The sequence below is a fragment of the Gymnodraco acuticeps genome, unplaced genomic scaffold (genome assembly GCF_902827175.1).
Source record: "Gymnodraco acuticeps unplaced genomic scaffold, fGymAcu1.1, whole genome shotgun sequence".
In the NCBI taxonomy this organism is placed as follows: domain Eukaryota; kingdom Metazoa; phylum Chordata; class Actinopteri; order Perciformes; family Bathydraconidae; genus Gymnodraco; species Gymnodraco acuticeps.
Window position 1 is genome coordinate 163,478 of NW_022990947.1, and position 19,869 is coordinate 183,346.

Sequence of the window (19,869 nt, forward strand, 5' to 3'; positions counted from 1 at the left end):
ACTTTATCTTGCCAGGCAGTGATGCCACTGGAGAAACAAGACACTCATAATGCTCACTACACTTATATAGTAAGTAATGGTCTTTAAAGGCATGGCACTGAAACATTATCAATTGATTTTCCTCCTAAAAACACTTAACCAGCCCTATTCTCTTGAGATAATGAATACTCAAATCAGCTCACACTACAGGATCCTAGGAACAGTATTAATTGTTAACAAAAGACAAAGAGCATGTCTAATATTGTTCAACACAAAGGCTGCCTGAGAGACAAGAGCACTGCACATCATCCCTCATGAGAAATGACCATGGCAACCAGTTTGTTTTGATGAGAAGATTTAACTAAACTTAAAGGTTTCTAATTTTACCTGAGAAAATTGGTACAGTGGTGGATTAAAACGTTTTAAATAAGGTGTCAAACTTACTCAAGAAGTCAACTAGGATCATTTCTACAGCCTTTGAAGCAAAAGGAGCATTAATTATTACAGATGAATTTGTATTATGTAATGTCTACATAACAGGAGATTAAAGTAGAGAAAGGGATCGAGAAGGGACTAAATGGCGCTGCTACATCCTCCTGCTGTGATATGTGATCAATGTTGGTAAAATTAACATCCTTTTCAAAATAATAAAATGAAAACTTTCAACGAGAGCCAAACGCAGTCATCCTTCAGTCACTCATGTTATAATAATCTTTGGTAAGAGGCAGATACTATTGTATCTTCTGTGTAGCTCAGTCTACTTTTTGGCATTTACAGCCATCTACTGGTCAAGATATGAAGGTCACATATTTGAAGGAACACACAAATCTATTGTCACTGTAGTCACTTTAAAAATTAGTTGTCGGGCGGACAGTCTCACAAGATTTCACACAGGACAGATTTGATGTGTGACAGCGTCACTGAATTTATTACCATAGTAACAAACATTTCACCCAGTTGAGACACTGGGCTTACAGTCCTTTCTTCCTCTGAAAACAGTGAGGAGAAAAACAAACACTTGCCCAGTTAAATATTATGCTCTTGTGAACAACTTATTACAGTAAAGAGAGTTCAAGATGATGGCATGTAGATAATTATGCATATTACCTTTATGTTTGGGTACACTGAAATACTCCGAAATAAATCAGATAACACCTTTGACGTGTTATTGATTAGAATTACTCTTCTGCCACTTGTGGAATCTGCTCACAGGAATCCGACCTACATACTAGACTTACTGCAGTTAAGCGCACAATCAGAAGAATTTTACACCTCGGGAGGGTTGTAAAATTTTATTTGGAGAAATCTGTACATGGAGGTTTTGGCCTTCAGTGTGTTCACATATATAAGCGAAGTGGGGACACAGATAAAGAGAAGTGCTATCCTTTACTCAAAACTGGACAGGAAGTTCAGGACAACCTGCTTCAGTTTAGCATCTGATCCTTCTGAGATCTGGCCGTCAATCCTGAAACAGACAACAGATCACGTCAAAAATCCAAACTTTTAAAATGTTATTTCTTGAAACATTTTGTGGCTGTGAAATGTCTTACTTGATTGCGCTGAGCAGATCCTGGTGCTGGCTGAGGACGTGCTGGAGGAAAGCCTTCTCGAACCTTGTGATCTTGCTGGGCTCCATTTTGTCCAGGTATCCTCTGACACCAGCGTAGATGACTGTGACCTGCTCCTCAATGGCCATGGGACCTGAAGCAAGTGGAGGAGACAGCTTATTATTGCATTTAAAAAAAAAAAGATATACCAGCGCAGCATTTATTTTATACTTCTTGGAAAGCAGGAATTCTAAAAAGACAGACACTCACAGTACTGTCCCTGCTTGAGCAGTTCAGTGAGCCTGACACCCCTGTTCAGCAGCTGCTGTGTGGTAGCGTCCAGGTCAGAGCCAAACTGGGCGAAAGCAGCCACCTCACGGTACTGAGCCAGCTCCAGCTTCATGGTACCGGCCACCTACAGAGAAGAAATACCATTATAAATAACGCAGGAGACGAAATGCAGGAATAGTTTTTATAAAACTGTATACAGGAAATGTAGGTTCATGATAACGCAATGTCTGAATTTAAAACTTAAATCCAGACGTTACCTGCTTCATGGCTTTGGTCTGGGCAGCAGAGCCTACTCTGGACACAGACAGACCCACGTTGATAGCTGGGCGGATACCCTTGTAGAACAGCTCAGTCTCCAAGAAGATCTACATATAACAGATAAGGATATTACACTTTAACAGCGTTATTACGAAGAATGTGGGAAATACCCAACCAAAACATGAATGAGTTTTAGACATACCTGTCCGTCTGTGATGGAGATGACGTTGGTGGGGATGTAGGCAGACACGTCGCCGGCCTGGGTCTCGATGACGGGCAGGGCAGTGAGGGAGCCACCACCGAAGTTGTCGTTCATCTTGGCTGCTCTTTCAAGCAGACGGGAGTGCAGGTAGAACACATCACCAGGGTAGGCCTCACGACCGGGGGGGCGACGCAGCAGCAGGGACATCTGGCGGTAGGCAACAGCCTGAGAGGAGGGGAAGAAGACATTTAACATGACTGCACCTCTGAATAATGCCTCGATTTCTTTATTAATATCGATGGATAATTTTTCCAAATGCTAATAGAAGCTTAGAAAAAAAAAATCTAAATGCTGTCATTTTCCAGTTATGACAGTTTTACAAAACCAGACTTATTTTCTTCCTCTGTCCTCACCTGCTTGGACAGATCATCATAGATGATCAGGGCGTGCTTGCCGCTGTCTCTGAAGAACTCTCCCATGGAGCAGCCCGAGTATGGGGCCAGGTACTGCAGAGGAGCAGCATCAGAGGCGGTGGCAGAGACCACGATGGTGTACTTCATGGCATCGGCATCAGTCAGCCTCTTCACCAGCTGAGCCACAGTGGACCTCTTCTGTCCGATGGCAACGTAGATGCAGTACAGCTTCTTCTTCTCGTCAGTTCCTTCGTTGAAACGCTTCTGGTTGATGATTGTGTCGACAGCAATGGCAGTTTTGCTGAGGAACAGAGATGGATTTAAAGAGCATACTCACTGATGTTACATTGAACCCAAGTCATAAGCTCCCATTAATCCAGGGAAAAGTTGTGGGTCAAGTTACAAACATAATAGTCTTTTGAAGTATTTACCCAGTCTGCCTGTCACCAATGATCAGCTCACGCTGGCCTCTGCCGATGGGCACCAGGCTGTCCACAGCCTTGATTCCAGTCTGCATGGGCTCCCTCACAGAGATACGGGGGATGATACCAGGGGCCTTCAGACCCACACGCCTACGGATACTGGAGCCCAGGGGACCCTGAAAAATAATATATTTTTAAAAACTAAAATATTTTGTAAAAACATTGTTACTTATTATATGCATTATACAGGCAATATAACTGCATATATTCAGTCATATTATACAACTTCTACTCTAAGAAAAGACAAGTCAAGTGACCTTTCCATCAATAGCGTTTCCCAGAGCGTCCACCACACGGCCGAGCAGCTCCGCCCCAACAGGGACATCCACGATGGCCCCAGTCCTCTTCACGATGTCACCCTCCTTGATCAGCTTGTCGTTACCGAACACCACAACACCAACGTTGTCGGGCTCCAAGTTCAGAGACATGCCCTGCAAGAAAATAAAATATATATTTTACATTCTACCAGAATAATTGTTTTACACTGGTTGCTTAGAGTTACATAAATCTATGAAAACAAATGTATAAACAAAGCAAAACTGATCATTTAGGATTTTTTGGGTTTGATGGCATTGAAACATTAATGTAAGGAAAAAGTACACAATGTTCTTTCTGTTTTGTCAATTCAAGATAACCACTGTGTGGAAATAAACTTCTATAAATACAATAAGTTAACACTTCATGTCGTTTTGAAAAGTGCACTTTTCCTGGAAAATAAATAATTATATATTCTCCTTTAAAACAAACCTTCAGTCCAGAGGAGAACTCCACCATCTCTTCTGCCTGGACATTCCTCAGTCCGTAAACTCTGGCAATACCGTCACCGATGGACAGCACGCGGCCGGTCTCCTCCAGGTCAGCAGAGGTGTCAGCTCCCAAGATCTTCTCCTCCAGGATTGAGGACACCTCGGCTGTGCCTGTGAACAACAAAACCTGTTTATTGCTTAGCCACCATACAAATATGTGATTTAATTATTGTAACAATTATGCAACATGGTCTTGGATTATCCCAGATATATTCAATTTTTAAAATATCAAATGTAGGCACAGAAAAAAAAAACCTTGATTGAATGTCAAAGATGTGACAGCTGTGATTTTAGTCAGTGTCTCTTCTATTAAAAAGGTTATTTAAAAAACACATTACCCAAATTACCTCATTTTCCACAATCAATAATGGTGAACTTGATGTCCAATAATTTTAAATAAACATGAAATGTGCCATTTATCATTTACAAATAAATGTTAATGCAGTCTGTTATTATTGTATTCCTCCTTGCATGTGTGTTTTGTATAAGCCTACTATGGACTACGTTATCCTCAAGACTTAAAAAAAAGCATCTGTCTGTCCTGTTAATATGACAGCAATTAAAAGTCAAGCTCTGTAAACACAGTATCACCAATGACCTTCATAAAGTACCTTTAGGAGCTGACCTACAGTGTGGAGGCTAACGTTTCTGTCATGTTGTTTTTAGCTCACCTGTCTTCTGCAGCCATGGTCTGTGTGTGTGGAGGTGGTTGACCCCAACGCAGGCGACGGGGAGAGCCTTGGACACCTAATGTAACGACACACGGTTTGGATAAAGCGTTAATTTCAAATACAAGTTCAAAGATGCAGCAGTGACAGTTACAATGGGCACTTTAAAGCTTAGCTAGTGCAGGTCTGTGCAGCGGAGAGTACATGCGCTGTCAGGCTTCCTGACCTTCAAAGCGTGGCTGAATGAGCCGTTAGCTGTCAGCTAGCATTAGCTTAAGTGCTAACTTTAGCAACGCTTGCTGCAGTACGGGGACTGTCGTTTCACAAGGGCAACTTCAACAAACATATGAAATACACAATGTTCTAGGTTGTTAACGCGGACTACTGCTCAGGAGCGCTTATTAGCATGTAAAGCAACATAACAATGACATGACAAGTTAGCTAGCGGCCTTAACATTAACATTACCCTTCACGCCCACAGGCTTCACACTAATATAAAACAAAACTGCTGCAACATCAGATGTGGGTTGTATAGTTCAAATACTTACAAATCCAGACCTTCTGGGCAAGGTCCTGGCCAAAGCTGCTGCAACTCTCACGGATAACATTTTGTCCTGTTGCTAATGACCTGTCCTCCACCACTAGCGGCTGCGACCTGGCTGAGTGAATGTAATGGCTGAATGAACTCTTCTTCTATTTATGTGACACTGACGTTACATTTCCTGCGTAATAGCTCAACCCTGCCCCTGCCGTCAGGGAGCAGGTACTGCTGCTATATTTACCCCAAAACTTTATTAATGACAAACCTGTCCGACTTTATTTCATAACCTTATCTTTGTTTGTCAAGGCAAGTACCAGAAGTGGAACAATAACTCAGATAATTTACTTAAGTACATATAGTAACACCACTGTAAAAATACTCTGTAAAGGAAAAGTACTGCATTTAAAAACACAAGTAAAAATATAGAAATACAAATAGTAACTAACCTTTAAAGCTTTCATTTTGTAACCTAGTAAAAGGATTACCTGAAAGGATTAGAATATGCGATGTAATAAGGGTATAGGTGGGCCTGTAATAAGCTTAACTTAATCCCTATCGTATTTTGTCACTACTACCATTTGTCACTACTACCATCATAAATATTCAAATACTAAAGCCTCCACTTATGTCAAATGAACATTCAACAGCTGTAATGTTAATGTTGAATTATTTTATTAAAAAAACCGTATAGCATATAAGCATTTTGCATTCGAGCAATAATATCATTCAATTTACAAGATAAAATTGTTTGTCCTTAAAAAAAAGAAGGGAAAAATAGTAATTGTAGGCAATAAAAATAACCATAATAAATCCAGCAGGGAATTTTCTAGTGACTGAACATGGACATTATAGATGGTTTAAATGAAGTCCTGCTTTATATTTCTGAGCTACCCTTATATTATTTGTGATGCATTTGAACGGGTAAAATGCAAATATGTTTCATTGATTAGTTATTATCAAGGACATTCTTCAGACCAAAATGCCTAATTATGTGATTTAAGCTTCCTAATGTGGAATTAATTAAATGTGAGTGCACATTATGATGCCTTACTATAACGTATATTTAATGTGTGCACACTTCAGATCATGCCTAATAACCGCTAATAACCACATACTGTATAAACTAATAACCTTGGTAAATATTGGTAAGTACTTTCCCAGCAGAAGGTAAAGGGGAATGAAGTTATGCATAATAACAGAAGGAATGTTCAACATGCTGCAACATACCTCCTAAAAATGTACACTACCATCAAGTATTTTATTTTTAATCAACCTATACTTCAGATCAAGTCTGATGACCAAGGTTAACCGAGAGGTAGCTGCAGCTTTTGTGTGTAGAGCCGCAACATCGCCCTCTTTTGCTCCGGACATAACATGACATGTCTGCTTTTCTGAACGACAACCAACCGAGGCAGACAGTCTTTCGTCGGGTTTGCCTGTGGTGCTAGTAGCCAGCCAGCCAGCAACAACCAGCCGCCTGAATGTAGATCCGCATGGGCTACTACTATTCTTTCTCTCCAAAACACCCAGCGGAATCATAAGATAAGGATCCCAGGATGGTCTTAGTGCATGTCGGATATCTGGTTCTTCCTGTATTCGGCTCAGTAAGAAACAGAGGTACGGTATTAATATTCATATCAATCCCAAACATGTGCCCTGTTTATCTTAATATTCACTGCAGCTGTTTGCTAGCTAGCTCGAGTTTAGCCCTTGGGTTAGCTCGTGTTAGCCAGCTTAAAATTAACGGTAACATTATTCGCAAAACGTGACCGCAACGTAATACTACTTTATTGTTATTTACTTCCATTGAAATAAACCACCGAATAAAGTTGTTTGCCGAGCGTAATTCCGCGTATTTTAAGATAAATACCGCCGCTAAAGATAAGCTAACTGGCTCGTTGGCACAGGCTATGTCCTGGAACGGAAACATTTCTCACAAAGGATTTCACAGACACGGGGCGTGCTGTCGTAAAAAGCCCATGTCAAAACACATTCCCGAATAGACAATCGTGTGAGACGATGTCAATATGAGATACATTTTTAGAATTGCGATTTTTATTTCAGTAACGTAGCGATGTATAGCTGTTTTCCCTAAGGCGCTATCGTGTATTTGCCGTGTAAAAACACCGCAAAATAGACGTAGCCTTTCTAGCCAGTCAGCTTATCTGTGCCTGGATGATGTCATTTGAAGATCATCTGCTTCTGCTAGCGCTCGTCGTTTTTCTACCTGGATTTTAGTCATTATTATTCGTGTTAATTGGTTAATGTACAAATCGATAAATAGCATATTGTCCGGTCACCGTGGACTTCTTTATCATCAAAATATCAAACGCCTTTTTCATTATTTGCCAATTGGCAATTCAGCAGCTGTTTTGTTTGAAGCTTGCAGAAAGACCCGAGTATGCGGTCGCAGTTAAACAATGGTAAAGCTACAGTGTAACATTAATTTCACAACAGTGGCATCAATGATTTCATTGTGCTTTTATTTCTGTTCTTATTTCCCTGTTTCATAGTATGGAGGCTGGCTCTACATTCTGCATTTATCAGATCTTTGTCGTCCCCCCCATTGTGTAGCTAATGATCATCTGCTGCTGTGTGGTGTGGCGTGGCCTCTGCCTGTTCTCTGCATTTAGCTGTATTGTGAATCCCTTCTTCATTTCCTCTTTCCATCAGAAGACGACATTGGTATTAAAAAGCACCCCCTCCCAAGATGTTTTCAGCCATAGACTTTCTTTGTTAAGCAGGCTAAAACAATAGCTAACACCTAGCACAGAGCACCTTTTTTGTCTTTTTCTGTCAAATTGCTGTAGCACTGAGTAAACATTTTAGCTCCTTTTTTAGATATCAGTTGAATGTCATTGTGTACCTCACATCCAGTCTTGATAGACAACATGCTGTAAATTCCTGTAAAGTGGATACATTTTTGCATGATCTCAAATACGGCACTGCATTGTTGGACACCAGAATTCGGCTCATCTTCCTTCTCTTCACACAAGGTGCAATGTACATGATAAAAGTGACCTTTCATTATTAGAAAAAACATGCAAATTGGAACCATATGCATGCAATTATTGTTAAAAACCTGCATTCAAGCCAATGCTGTTACGTGATCACTTGAATCGATTGAAAGTACACTGCACCTGCACACAACAACCTGCCATAACTGTCTCCATTTTTGTGTAATCCTTTTTGTTCCCTTTGCAAATTTCAAGCTTTGAATCACACTGAACTGTCAGGGCTGTTTGCCCCTTATAGACAAATTAAACTCTAAACATTTACGTAAGCAAAACATGCTCACTGGTGGTTCATCACTTCCCAATTCTCCCCACTAACATAAGGCCAAAATGCTATCCATTTCACAGGGATGCCTATTTTCCTGCACTGCTAAAGAGATCCTCTATTAGTAATAACGTCTTTATTGTTTGGTTGTGGTCTCTCTTTACCTTTTGTTCTTGTATTAGTACTTTCAATGCATGGTCACATTTATGATTCATAATTTTTTGTTTTTGTTTTTTCTACATTGACTAGTGAAAATCCAATGTAATCTTTCTGTAGTAAAGATGTACCCTGCTGTACTGAAATCATGTGCTGTAGCCAACACGTCTGCTCATTGGATGCTGCTTTTGTTCTTTTTAACCCTATATGGAGCATGGTGGGCCTTGCCTTCAGTCTATGTTGTTTATTTTTGTTGCATGGATTTATACTATTATTACAAACAAACAAGAAAAAAAACACAAATTCCACATAACTAATATTTTCAATAAAGAATATAGTGTTTTTCCTAACCTTCAGTGTGCTTCTTGCTGATTTCCATTTATTGTCCTCCCTCTCCCGTGTCCCTACCTGCCCCCCTCCACCCCCACCCACCTCCTCTCCCACTGTGACAAAGATAGACAATTTCCACGCTTCCTCCATCACAGGGCCTGAATGAGTCTATCTGCTGTCATTCATGGTGATCGTTTTTCACTGAGACACTTAAAAACGCAGTGTGCTACTTAAAGTGTAGACTTGGGCCTTTGACCCACGGCAACAAGGTCATCTCTTGTCTGCCCGGCAACACTGACGACCTGAAAATATAGCTGGAAGGTCATACTGCTTGTCTTCGCTGGGTGTGTTTTAAAATCATACTGCGTTTTTTAAGTGTACTCCTACTAGTAAATGCAATGTAGACTTTGCCTATATCCTCATGATTTAAAACATATTTTTACTGTTTACATCAGAATACTCTGCTTCTTTTTACACTGTTGAAGCTGATTAAATTGTGGTACTGGAATATTAGTGCGCAATTGTAATGTCTAAACTCTTTCAAATTCACTGCTTCGGTTTTTGCCAGATGTATATAACAGAGTGCATTGAAACCTGCCCCTCTGCAAACCTATTATGGCTCCCTTTAACCAGGATTTCTGCAAAAGTTCTAAAAAGCAACATTTGTTATTGCATTTCCATAATCAAAAAAGTATTTTTTAAACATAAGCACGTTATTAAAACCAGATTGCACCACAGCACAAGTTAGTCTAGTTTTCTGACTGTTGAGTCTCCACAGTCTGTTCACTGCAGCTGCCAAATAGCTGTGGTTGGAGAGAGTTAAAAGAGTATTCAAGCTATTTACTCTCTACTCCTGAATGTTCATATGGGAGAAAAGCAAATACAGCTACACTGGATGTGTAAGACACAAAGAACAAGTAGGTTTCAGCTAGGCGCAGATGTATAAAATGTGATTTTATGGTGTATCATTTTAAAGATGGAGAAAATTGTTCTTTACGATTATAAAGATAGTTACCTAGCACCCAGCAGTTTAATATTTCTCATAATGACAGCCAGGTACTAAGGTTTTGCTCAGGGTGCACTGACCCACTGTCGGCTGCAGAATTGACAAGAACCGAGCTGCGTTGAAGACCAAACACTGGTAGATTTCATCTGATCTGATCCAGTTCGCTTGTCTGTGAATCAGAAGACCAGGAGTCGATCCAGAGGTCGGAAATGCAATAAAAGAAAGGAAAGCTTGCGTATTGTGTGCAGGACCCAAATGTTCATGGTACTTGTGGTAACCATCATTTCCCCACCCCCACAGAAGTATTTTTCACCCTAGGTAAGATGTAGGGCATCATTAACATGCTATATCACACACACACAGTGACACAACATTTCACCCACAATTAATTCCACCTAATCTCTCCACCCAGGTGCCTGACAACTTCTCCTTATCCTCCACAGGATCGCATTTCAACCGGCAACAGCAGCAGCAGCACAGCCATGCTACCTCTTGCCGGCACTTCCAGTTAGGTCCTCAGGCTCCGCTGCCCATGGACTTCCCCATGCCCCACCCAGGGCAGCCACAGTCAGGCATTAACCCCCACCTGGCCCCTCCTGGCCACCAGCTTGGCCCTCCGCTCCACCCGCCCCTCAACCCCCTGCCTGGCCCCCAGTTCCAGGACATCCCTGCCCCTCCCTTCCTACCTCAGGCATTACACCAGCAATACCTCCTCCAGCAGCAGATCCTCGAGGCCCAGCACCGACACATCCTGCCACCTTCCAGGTATCCACACGGGTTACCCAGGGAAAATAGCATGACTTAAAGGTCACCTATTATGCAAAATCCACCTTTTCATGTCTTTTATACATAAACATTGGTCCCCCTCTGTGTAAAGAGATTCTGAAAGTTCAGGAAAAAAGATTAAATCACTTTTTGTCCTGATCCATTTATATAAAAACCTGTCTGAAAATGAGCTGATCAGATTTTGGCCACTTTATGATGTCATAACGATTTTTTGGCTTGGTGTAAACATTAGCCAATAACCAACCAAGGGTAACACCCGCCCCCCCCCCCCCCCCACCTTATCACCTGAATCTCCTCCTAGAGCACCATTTGCCGCTTTCAAACCAAGTACTTTGCGGTACTTAGTTCCCGGTACCTAGTTCCGCAGAACTCTAGTTCCTGGAGCTGTCCTAGTAGATCGCGTTCACACCGGAATAAGTCCCTGAGGGAGGATTACGCAAATGAAGCCGCTGACGTCACTTCTTCTTCTTCTTCTGCTTTGGGTTTACTGGCAGGCCGCAAACAACTTCACAGCGTATACTGCCACCCGAAGTCCCGGAATCCCCCGGAGTTGGTTAGCGTCTTCCGAGTAAATCGCCTGAAGCACCTCATTACTCCACTGCTCCCATGTTTTCTTTTGTGTTGCCAGTTGGTTGCCACTCTCTCAGTTGGTGTGCTGGGCTAATGGTATTAATGCTAATGCCAGCAAATAAAATGGCGGCATCACAAAACTTTTCGGAGTTTTACGGGGCGTGGTTTGCAATTCGCCCAGCCAATCAGAAATTGTTAGTGTGGCCGACACACCCACAAACCTTTTTCTCCCCAGGAAAGTCCCTGCTCTCTAGCAGGGACTTTCTGGGGTTGAAAAGGTTGGCGCAAACTAAGTTCTAGTTCCAGATCTTTTTGGTGTGAACGCAAAATCCCAAGAACTATCAGAACTATTCCTGGGAAAAGTACTCCGGTGTGAAAGTGCCTATTGTGTTCTTTTTAACCAAATATCTCTCAGAGGGGCGTGGGGAGTGGCTCCTTATTTTCATCTAAAGTAAAAGACAGAGAATCAGCACTTTTGAAACAGGGCTGAAACAGAGGGGATTATGGGATGCTACAATGCATGATCTGTTTGGTATTTCAAGCCAAACACTTCAGAGACATGTTTTGTATATAACTGAGACCTATAATATATTGATGAAAAACAGTATAATAGGGGACCTTTAAATAAATACAAAAATATTTTTTGCTAATTGATCGGTAAAGAAAAAATAATCCCCTTTCTATTTTGACGTTCAACCAATCGGCAGAAATGCAGCCTCTTAAAATATGGTTATTCTGCTTTTGCTGTCCTATATCCTCACACATTGAATATCATTTGGCTATTAACTGGCATCTCCTTGGAAACTAGGATGGACATATTTCAATGTTTTTGGATATTTTAAAGACCAGGAAATTGGTTAATCTTGAAAATACAAATGAATAAATATTGAAAATAATCATTAGTTCAAGTCCTAGCCTCACGTTCTTTTCACGAGGATTTTCTGAAATGCTTGGTTGTTTGTCTCGGTAGACGCACCCCAGAGCGAGTTCCTCACCAGCCCCACAGACTGCGGCCCGGCTTTGAGTTTGCTCCGCCTCTCCATGTCCCCCCCCAGCCTGTGGTGCAGCAGCCCCGCTACCTGGCTGAGGGCACAGACTGGTAAGCTCTGATATAGTTTATTTTGTCTTTAGTGGATGAGATTATAATAATCATTCCTTCAGAGTACAAATTATTACATTTAGATTTCATACTTGTATTACAATTCTTATTGTCACAACACATTTTTATTTATTTAATCGTTTATTTGGCAGGGACAATGCACAGTGATGAACACTTAAAACATTCAAATGTGTCAAGCGTATTGATTCAATTTGGTGTTAAAAAAGAGCCCTAAACTAATCAACTCCTTGTGGTCATTAGCAATAAACTCCATACACAATAAATGATTACCAACTCCTTTTTTTGTCGGAAATTAAAACTTTTGCGATGATGTAAGTTTAGATTTTACACCAGCAAATATTTGACTGAATTATAAATTACTCACTTTTGCACCAATGATGCTCAAAGTTAGACAAGACATCCTTTTTGGTCAGCTTTTTCTTTGTTTGACTGCACCAGACGACCATCAAATCTGGGTCAAGACCAGATGAAAGGGGTTTAAGACCAAGTGGAGAATGAGCCTAAGGCAAACCAACTCCTATTAGACACTTAAATGTGCAATACACCTAAGCCTGTCTGCATCATTCATATGCAACATTAATGCATCGTTTCATAAGGCGCAAAAGAGAAGTAGAGCTAACCACAGTGGTGCTAAAGTTAGGTGATGTAATACTGGAGAAAATCAAAAGGGAGGAAAAGAGTTTTATTTGTTATGTCAACTAAAATAAAACGGGAATGGGTGCATAATATTAAGATTTGGGGAAGTAAAGGTCAAGGATGAACAGACATCCAATGGACCTGGGACATGCCTGTAGAAAATATACTTTTGAATAATTTCTAAAAGAGTTTTTTGTAACTTAATCTCCGTCATTTCTCTGAAGAAATTGTAATAGGTAGCAATATATTCGATTAAGATCAGGTATTAAACTAAATATAGCTAACTAATTCAACAGTTCATATTAATATAATAGGTATATGCTGTTTCCCATTACTTTAAGCAATCTAGTTCAACAATCCACCACTTTTATCTACCTGCTGAGACTTCCTTGTATTGGCCAACTTATGTTCATGTACTCTCAACTACAGCTGACACAATGCATGATATATTTTTTCTTTATCATTCAAATAAAAAATTCTGCTTACTTTTCCAATGAGTTGAGCTCACGTCACAATATTTTATGCAGAGAAAAATCCTGCGATACAAGTACTCTTGTTTGGGAATCACTGTCCTAAATAATACTGTGTAGAAATCAGCTGTTATCAAAACACAGTTGGCCAGAAACACTAAGTGTGCGCCATCGGCTGACTTGTTTTTCTATTTGTGTCCAGGGATCTAAGTGTAGATGCTGGGCTGCCCCCCCACCAGTATCACATCCATCCGCTGCCGCAGCACTATCAGCACTACTTGACCTCTCCTAGGATGCACCACTTCCCCAGAAACAATGCCTCAACACAAGTGGTGAGCCCCCTCTGCCTCAGTACAATCAATCATATTAGTCTGGATGAACTCCCGGTGACTCTCTCTCCACTTTTCGCAGAATGATCTCGATACCCAGCTCCCGGAGATCCAGTGTTCCATTTTTTCCTTATTTCTGCCGCAGAGCAAACGTTAACTTATTTTATCCGACTTCTTCCAGGTTGTCCATGAGATCAGAAACTACCCGTATCCCCAGCTGCACCTGCTGGCTCTGCAGAGTCTAAACCCCTCCCGCCACGCCTCTGCTGTTAGAGAGAGCTATGAGGTTCGTATCGCTGCCCCCTCACTCTCCTCCGCAGACACACCAGTCCACACTCATTTATCATTGTTCTCCCTGTGACCAATGCTCTGGACAGGCTCGAGTGCGTAACTGGTTTTCTTATTTCCAATTACCTCGGCTTCCAGATGCCTCAACGGTCCAACTGCCTTTTAATGTCATTACATTTGTTTTCATTTTGATAAGATGCAATCGTTTCCTGAGAGGCTCTTTCCTGTAGCTTGAAGAACCTATTTAATATTAGCATTCCACACTTGTATGTCTTTTGAATATGTTATTATACAACCGTTAATCTGCCGGTCAGACTTAAGATATTCAAATAAATAATTCAAAGATCCATTAATGTTGTTTCCTTGCTAGGAGCTTCTGCAGCTGGAGGACAGGCTGGGCAGTGTGAACAGAGGAGCGGTCCAAACCACCATAGAGAGATTCACCTTCCCCCATAAGTATAAAAAGGTAACAATGGTCATCTTTTTATCTGCTAGCTGAGTGGTAGATATTTTCATATGGTCTGGTGCAGAGGAAGGCACTGGGCAAGAACTAAGTTAAGCTAGATGTGAAAAACAGGATGGAAAAGAGCAGTGGAAAGGATCAAAGATTGAAGACGAGAGTGGAAAGAGGGTTGCGACTCACAGAAGTTCAAAGGTCAAACTAATTTCCCTCAGCAGATTAGTGAGACAGGTCTACAGTGTGCAAAATTCACGGCAATGGATGAGTCATCCGGCTGTCTGCAGATATGTGCGTGGATTGCATTTGAAAAACCTGTCTACACTGAATATGACCCAGATACTCTGGAAAGAGTGTCATATCATTTTGTACGCTGTGAGTGAGAAGAAGTAATTGAGTCTTTTCTATCTGAGGTCTATTTTCTACTGGGAAGCATCATTAGGTGACTCCTTTCACCTTATTTGTCTGGGCTGACTCGGAGACACTCGTGGCATAAACATAACGGCTCCCAACACACAGCTGCACGACACACGTTAATAATCAAAGTCTGTTTGCTTTCCTGTCTCTCTCTCTGCAGAGAATACCCCAGAATGACCTGAAGATGTGTCTGGAAGATGAGGAGCTGGACACAGATGAGAAGTGCACCATCTGTCTGTCCATGCTGGAGGACGGAGAGGATGTCAGGTACAACTACACGCTCATCTTTTGCTTTTTCAAAGGGGGGAAAAATGCTGGTTATGCAGATGGGAAAGTAGGCTGTGGGTACAATTTATTTTAAATCTTTAGTAAAAATGTAAAGGAAACATTCATAGTATAAAGAACACACCATCAAATGCATTAGAGAGTTCGGAACTGCTGGATCTGCATTTTTTTAATGATCACAGTCAATGTTATATCTAACATCATTGTTCTACTTTTTGTGCAATCGGAGCAGGAATCAAATTGAACCTAGAACAGTAAAAATACGCTATAAATCTATAAAAAATGTATGCATGTTTTTGAATGCGATATTTAAGTGTACTGATATTTTCTGACACCCCTAGTGATTAGTATTAGTATTGTAATCCTTGATTTCTCTTGCCTGGTGCGTTTTATTCTAAATGTTGTAGTTGTACATTTGTTCTGCCACATAAGTTCAAAGCGTCCTATCAAAGGATTTCTTCCAGCACCTCATCTTAAAATTCTGCCAACATTAGCATTTCACGCAATCTCATGATGTGTGTACAATGTCCAGTGTGTTGTGATCTGTATAAATGCCAAAGGGACACAGGAAATACGTCCAGTTACTTTATGAGAAAACCCTTTACTTCTTAAATAAAATAAATCCTTATACAATCTATTATATTGTCTAAATGCAGGGAATTATCTGAATGCAGGGATTTCTTTTTGCTCATGATTGAAGTTGAAGTTTTAGTCGTTACCTGTTTGCAAGTGTCAACTATTTAACAATACCGAACATTTTCTTGAATTGAATCCCACATTTATTGTTATTATCCTAACCTTGTCTCCTTTGTGTCTGTAGGAGATTACCCTGCATGCACCTCTTCCACCAGGGGTGTGTGGACCAGTGGTTGGCCACCAGCAGGAAGTGCCCCATCTGCAGAGTGGACATTGAGACCCAACTGACCCCCGACAGTTGATAGCTCCTGTCGTCTCCTGCAGCTTTGGATCTAGTCTCGTTAATTCTCCATTGCCTCCCCCGAGGGAAGCTCTGCCAAACACCCCTCTCTTCCCCTCTGCATCACCCACAGGCCTGCCTTCAGAGACAAGGCTGTGACAGAGGGATCAACAAAGCACACTCACCTACAACACAGCGAGGGATGGGGGTCGATGCATAGATGGGGGGGCTGGACTGAAGGTTGATTTGAATGGACTTGCTGGATGTAAAAGGTAGGAGCGGACACGTATGGACAGATGTGCTGAGGCTTCACACAGATCCTGTCAGATTGTGCACCCTGTGTGCAGTTCTCCATACAGCCATCGAGAGAGGACCTCTGACTACCAACCTCCCCAGCTCACTGTGGGGTGTATTAAGGCCATTTCTTTGCCACTACATCTAACCCCCCTACCTATCCCCCCCCACCCTCTGCCTGTGAAAAAAATCCTTTAAGCTGCACTCTGCCCAAGCCCTCAGCACATCTGTACAGAACATTATCAAATGATTAGCATGAGGTTGTTTGGTGTGAACTCTTGTAGCTGAACGCTTGTGGTGTAATGGAGTATAGTACTGAATAAGTATTTACAGAGTAACAGTGTTGTGTAGCGAGCAAAAGCCTTTTGAGAAAAAATGTTTGTGAAAAATAAACCTACCAAGAGGGTGAACATGGCTCAAATAAGAGAGAATATCCGCGTGTTAATTAATCATAGACAATGAGGAAGAGATAGTTGTGTAAAAAGGCCAAAAATCCCTCTTTCTGGTCTAACATGGTTTTGGATTTCCAGTTGGTAGATGACATCAGAGTTGATGCTCAACCCGCTAACTGCAGGCATGGCTTCCAGTGATCTGTGTAGTGTCGTAGTGGGGCCTCTATTATAGAGCAGGGGCCTCAGATGTGCATGCTGTATGACAGGCTTGGGCTGTGTCGTTAATATTGTGGAGCAGTAGAAACAGGGACTGTGTGTCTGTGCATGTGAACCGTATACTATGACGATCCCACTCATTCATAGAGGAGGACAAGAATGCACCAAATTCCCCTCCCCACCTCCCCTCTCCCCCCACTCATCCCGAGTAGACCAACGTTGCCCTTAGACATAGATCTCACACCGACGCAGCGATTCTCTCCTGATGTTCCAGGTCAGGATTCAAAGAGCTGCTGGTGGATCCGTGTCTAACTGCAACTCCTCTCTGTGGCCTCGCTCATAGCATGATCACATGACGTGAGAGGCCGGCATGGGTTCGAGGATTTGGTGCCTGAGGTCTTGCCATCAGAGTGAATAAAATCTGTCATTTGTATGACCTATTACCAGAACCTTATTGCCTATCAAACAAGCACATGTGATTTCTATATACAGTGAATGGCCTCTGTGGTGTATCGGCTCCTTTTCATTTCAAACTAAGTTGCTTCCACTGTTCTGATAAAAAGACTGTGTCTGGTGTTACAGGGAAAATACAAACTAGTTTGCCTGTGATATGTGCTAGAATGTGTATGATTGTCCCCACTCCCTCCCCCCCACGGTAGTAGTGTATGGTATTGCTAGAACAACTGTGATACGTTCAGTGATAGAAGCCGTTTTCTCTTTATCATGCATGAACCATGTTGGCGTAGTTCACTTGAAGGAGGGTGAAAGGGAGAAAAAGCCATCCATTTGAAAAATACCAAACAATTGTTCTTAACATTAATTTAATTTTTGAATTGTCTTTTTCTGCCATTTTATTTTTCTTCTCGTATTTCTTTTGCTCACATGCCAATTTGGACATGGTACTAATATGCCGAGTCCGTGTCCATTTTAACCATAGTGAAGAAAAAGCTGCAATGCTGCAAAAACATATTTATTGTTGTTATAATGTAGCTTGTGTTTTGTAAATGCACTATAATATGGAGTTGCCTGAGTTTTTGGTTTGGTGGTGTGGGTTCTTCTTGTCCTAGACTTTGTGTTTCGATTCAGTTTCAAGTATTTTCATGCTTCCTTGTGTATTATTGGAGGGTTACTTGACTGTTTGTGTTGCGTTTTTTCTTTCTTTTTGTATGAAACCTCCATCCAAAAAACTACAGATGGATGACAATGGAGGTTTTGCTAGTTCACATAGAATGCTGTGATTAAAGATGCCTTAAGTATTTAACAATCATTATTTATTACTAACTGTAGCTAGCTAGCTATTGTGGTGAAATATTTAATGTCTCTATCTCATAACTTTGCAATTTAATCAATATATTTATTTAAAATAACACAAAATATAAAAAAAAGAATACCTCATTATGCATTGGTCGGTGGGGATGCTTTTGCATGCCGTCTGTGTTTTCTTTTGCAAAGGAGAAAAAAAGAAACCTGTTGAAAAATGGACTTGTGGGGGTGTTTCCTGACACATTTTCAAGCCAGCATGGTGCTGTTGATCTGGATTCCATTCCATTCATGTCACCTCTTGAATTTACTTTAACTCTTTTCATTATTAAACATCCTCTCTGCTTTGCTATGAAGCAGAAGACGGGGTACAACCCTTTTGCTCTTAGTATGGCTCCACAAATAGCTCACTTTTGTTATATGATACTGCTTTGTTTCCCATAATCCGTTTTTTTATTTTATTTTTTACCATGTTTATGATATTCTATCATATCTGGATCTCAATGTAGTGCTTATTATTATTATTATTATTATTATTATTATTTTAAGACCCACATAATGGGCTGTATTAACTGTCCCTTATGTATTGCTGGCAATTGCTTTGTGTGGGATTTTTTAAAGTATCTAACATGCTAACTTGAGCCATTGGTCTTATTACACGCATTTCTGGTGTACTGTGGTTATACAAAATTGATAGTGTGTTTCACACTGGGTATAATAAGCTAACTACGTTTTCAGTGTGCATTTCTTATTAATACTCTACTAATCCTGCAAACTATTATAACCTGTATTGGATTGGAATGAAGCTGGCTGGTCTTACTATTATTCTTATTCTTTCATTTCGTGCTCTCACTGGCCTTACCCCGTGTCCTCCACAGTGTACCCCATTACTCCAGAGCAAACTGGACAGTAGCCATAGTATTAACTCAAGCTGATGAACCGGAATGAACAGTAGAACTTAAAGCACAAGCTTTTTAATGCATGTCCTTCTCAGGTTTTCCTATGTGTATGTGGGAGTAGCTCTGTAGATGTGTTTAATATGATGCTGTACCTTCTTGAATATTTCAGATGTTTCTTTGCTGCTGAAAAAATGTTGATTATTAACCTGCCAGTGAAAAAGGGAAGTGGCCATCTTTGTACAACACACTGCTGTTTTGCTGTAACCGCGCAATGTTTTATGATCTTGAGTATTTTATAGAAAAGTAGAAGTATGTATCAATAATATGAAAGCAATAGCTAAATCATAATGAAGAATAACATGATCAGTGAATATTGTGGAAAATCTTTAGATTCACTATGGGTGGATTTTGTACTGTATTTATTACTAATGATGATGCAAAAAGTTGCATAGCTTAACCCAAACTGTTCTGTCTCTTTTTTATTTATTGTCTTGTATATGATCTTTTTGTATGTGTTTTTCAAATAAACTGCCTAAAATGCTAAGCAATTATCTACTTTGTGGCATTATTTGGCAT

At 40.8% G+C, this 19,869-nt stretch overlaps 2 protein-coding genes across 5 annotated transcripts; one reads left to right on the top strand and one right to left on the bottom strand.

Moving 5' to 3' along the window:
- Nucleotides 1-879: 879 nt before the first annotated feature.
- Nucleotides 880-5,334, bottom strand: LOC117558668 (ATP synthase subunit alpha, mitochondrial). The gene is made up of 11 exons (XM_034235002.1): nt 5,195-5,334; nt 4,650-4,725; nt 3,920-4,089; nt 3,430-3,603; nt 3,122-3,288; nt 2,691-2,991; nt 2,278-2,502; nt 2,075-2,182; nt 1,797-1,941; nt 1,530-1,680; nt 880-1,444 (listed from the first exon to the last, which is right to left on the bottom strand). Exons 1-11 carry the CDS (start codon nt 5,252-5,254, stop codon nt 1,366-1,368), a joined length of 1,656 nt encoding a protein of 551 aa, XP_034090893.1. The 5' UTR covers nt 5,255-5,334; the 3' UTR covers nt 880-1,365.
- A 1,215-nt stretch (nt 5,335-6,549) lies between these two features.
- Nucleotides 6,550-19,841, top strand: rnf165b (ring finger protein 165b). Of its 4 annotated transcripts, none has more exons than XM_034234914.1 (9): nt 6,550-6,804; nt 10,259-10,276; nt 10,402-10,723; nt 12,285-12,413; nt 13,743-13,872; nt 14,051-14,155; nt 14,540-14,623; nt 15,192-15,298; nt 16,137-19,841. In XM_034234914.1, exons 1-9 carry the CDS (start codon nt 6,744-6,746, stop codon nt 16,252-16,254), a joined length of 1,074 nt encoding a protein of 357 aa, XP_034090805.1. In that variant the 5' UTR covers nt 6,550-6,743; the 3' UTR covers nt 16,255-19,841. The 4 variants fall into 4 exon arrangements, with proteins under 4 accessions (XP_034090805.1, XP_034090804.1, XP_034090806.1 ...); XM_034234913.1 differs by having other exon boundaries at nt 6,551-6,804; nt 14,528-14,623; XM_034234915.1 differs by lacking the exon at nt 10,259-10,276 and having other exon boundaries at nt 6,551-6,804; nt 14,528-14,623.
- The last annotated feature ends 28 nt before the right edge of the window (nt 19,842-19,869 follow it).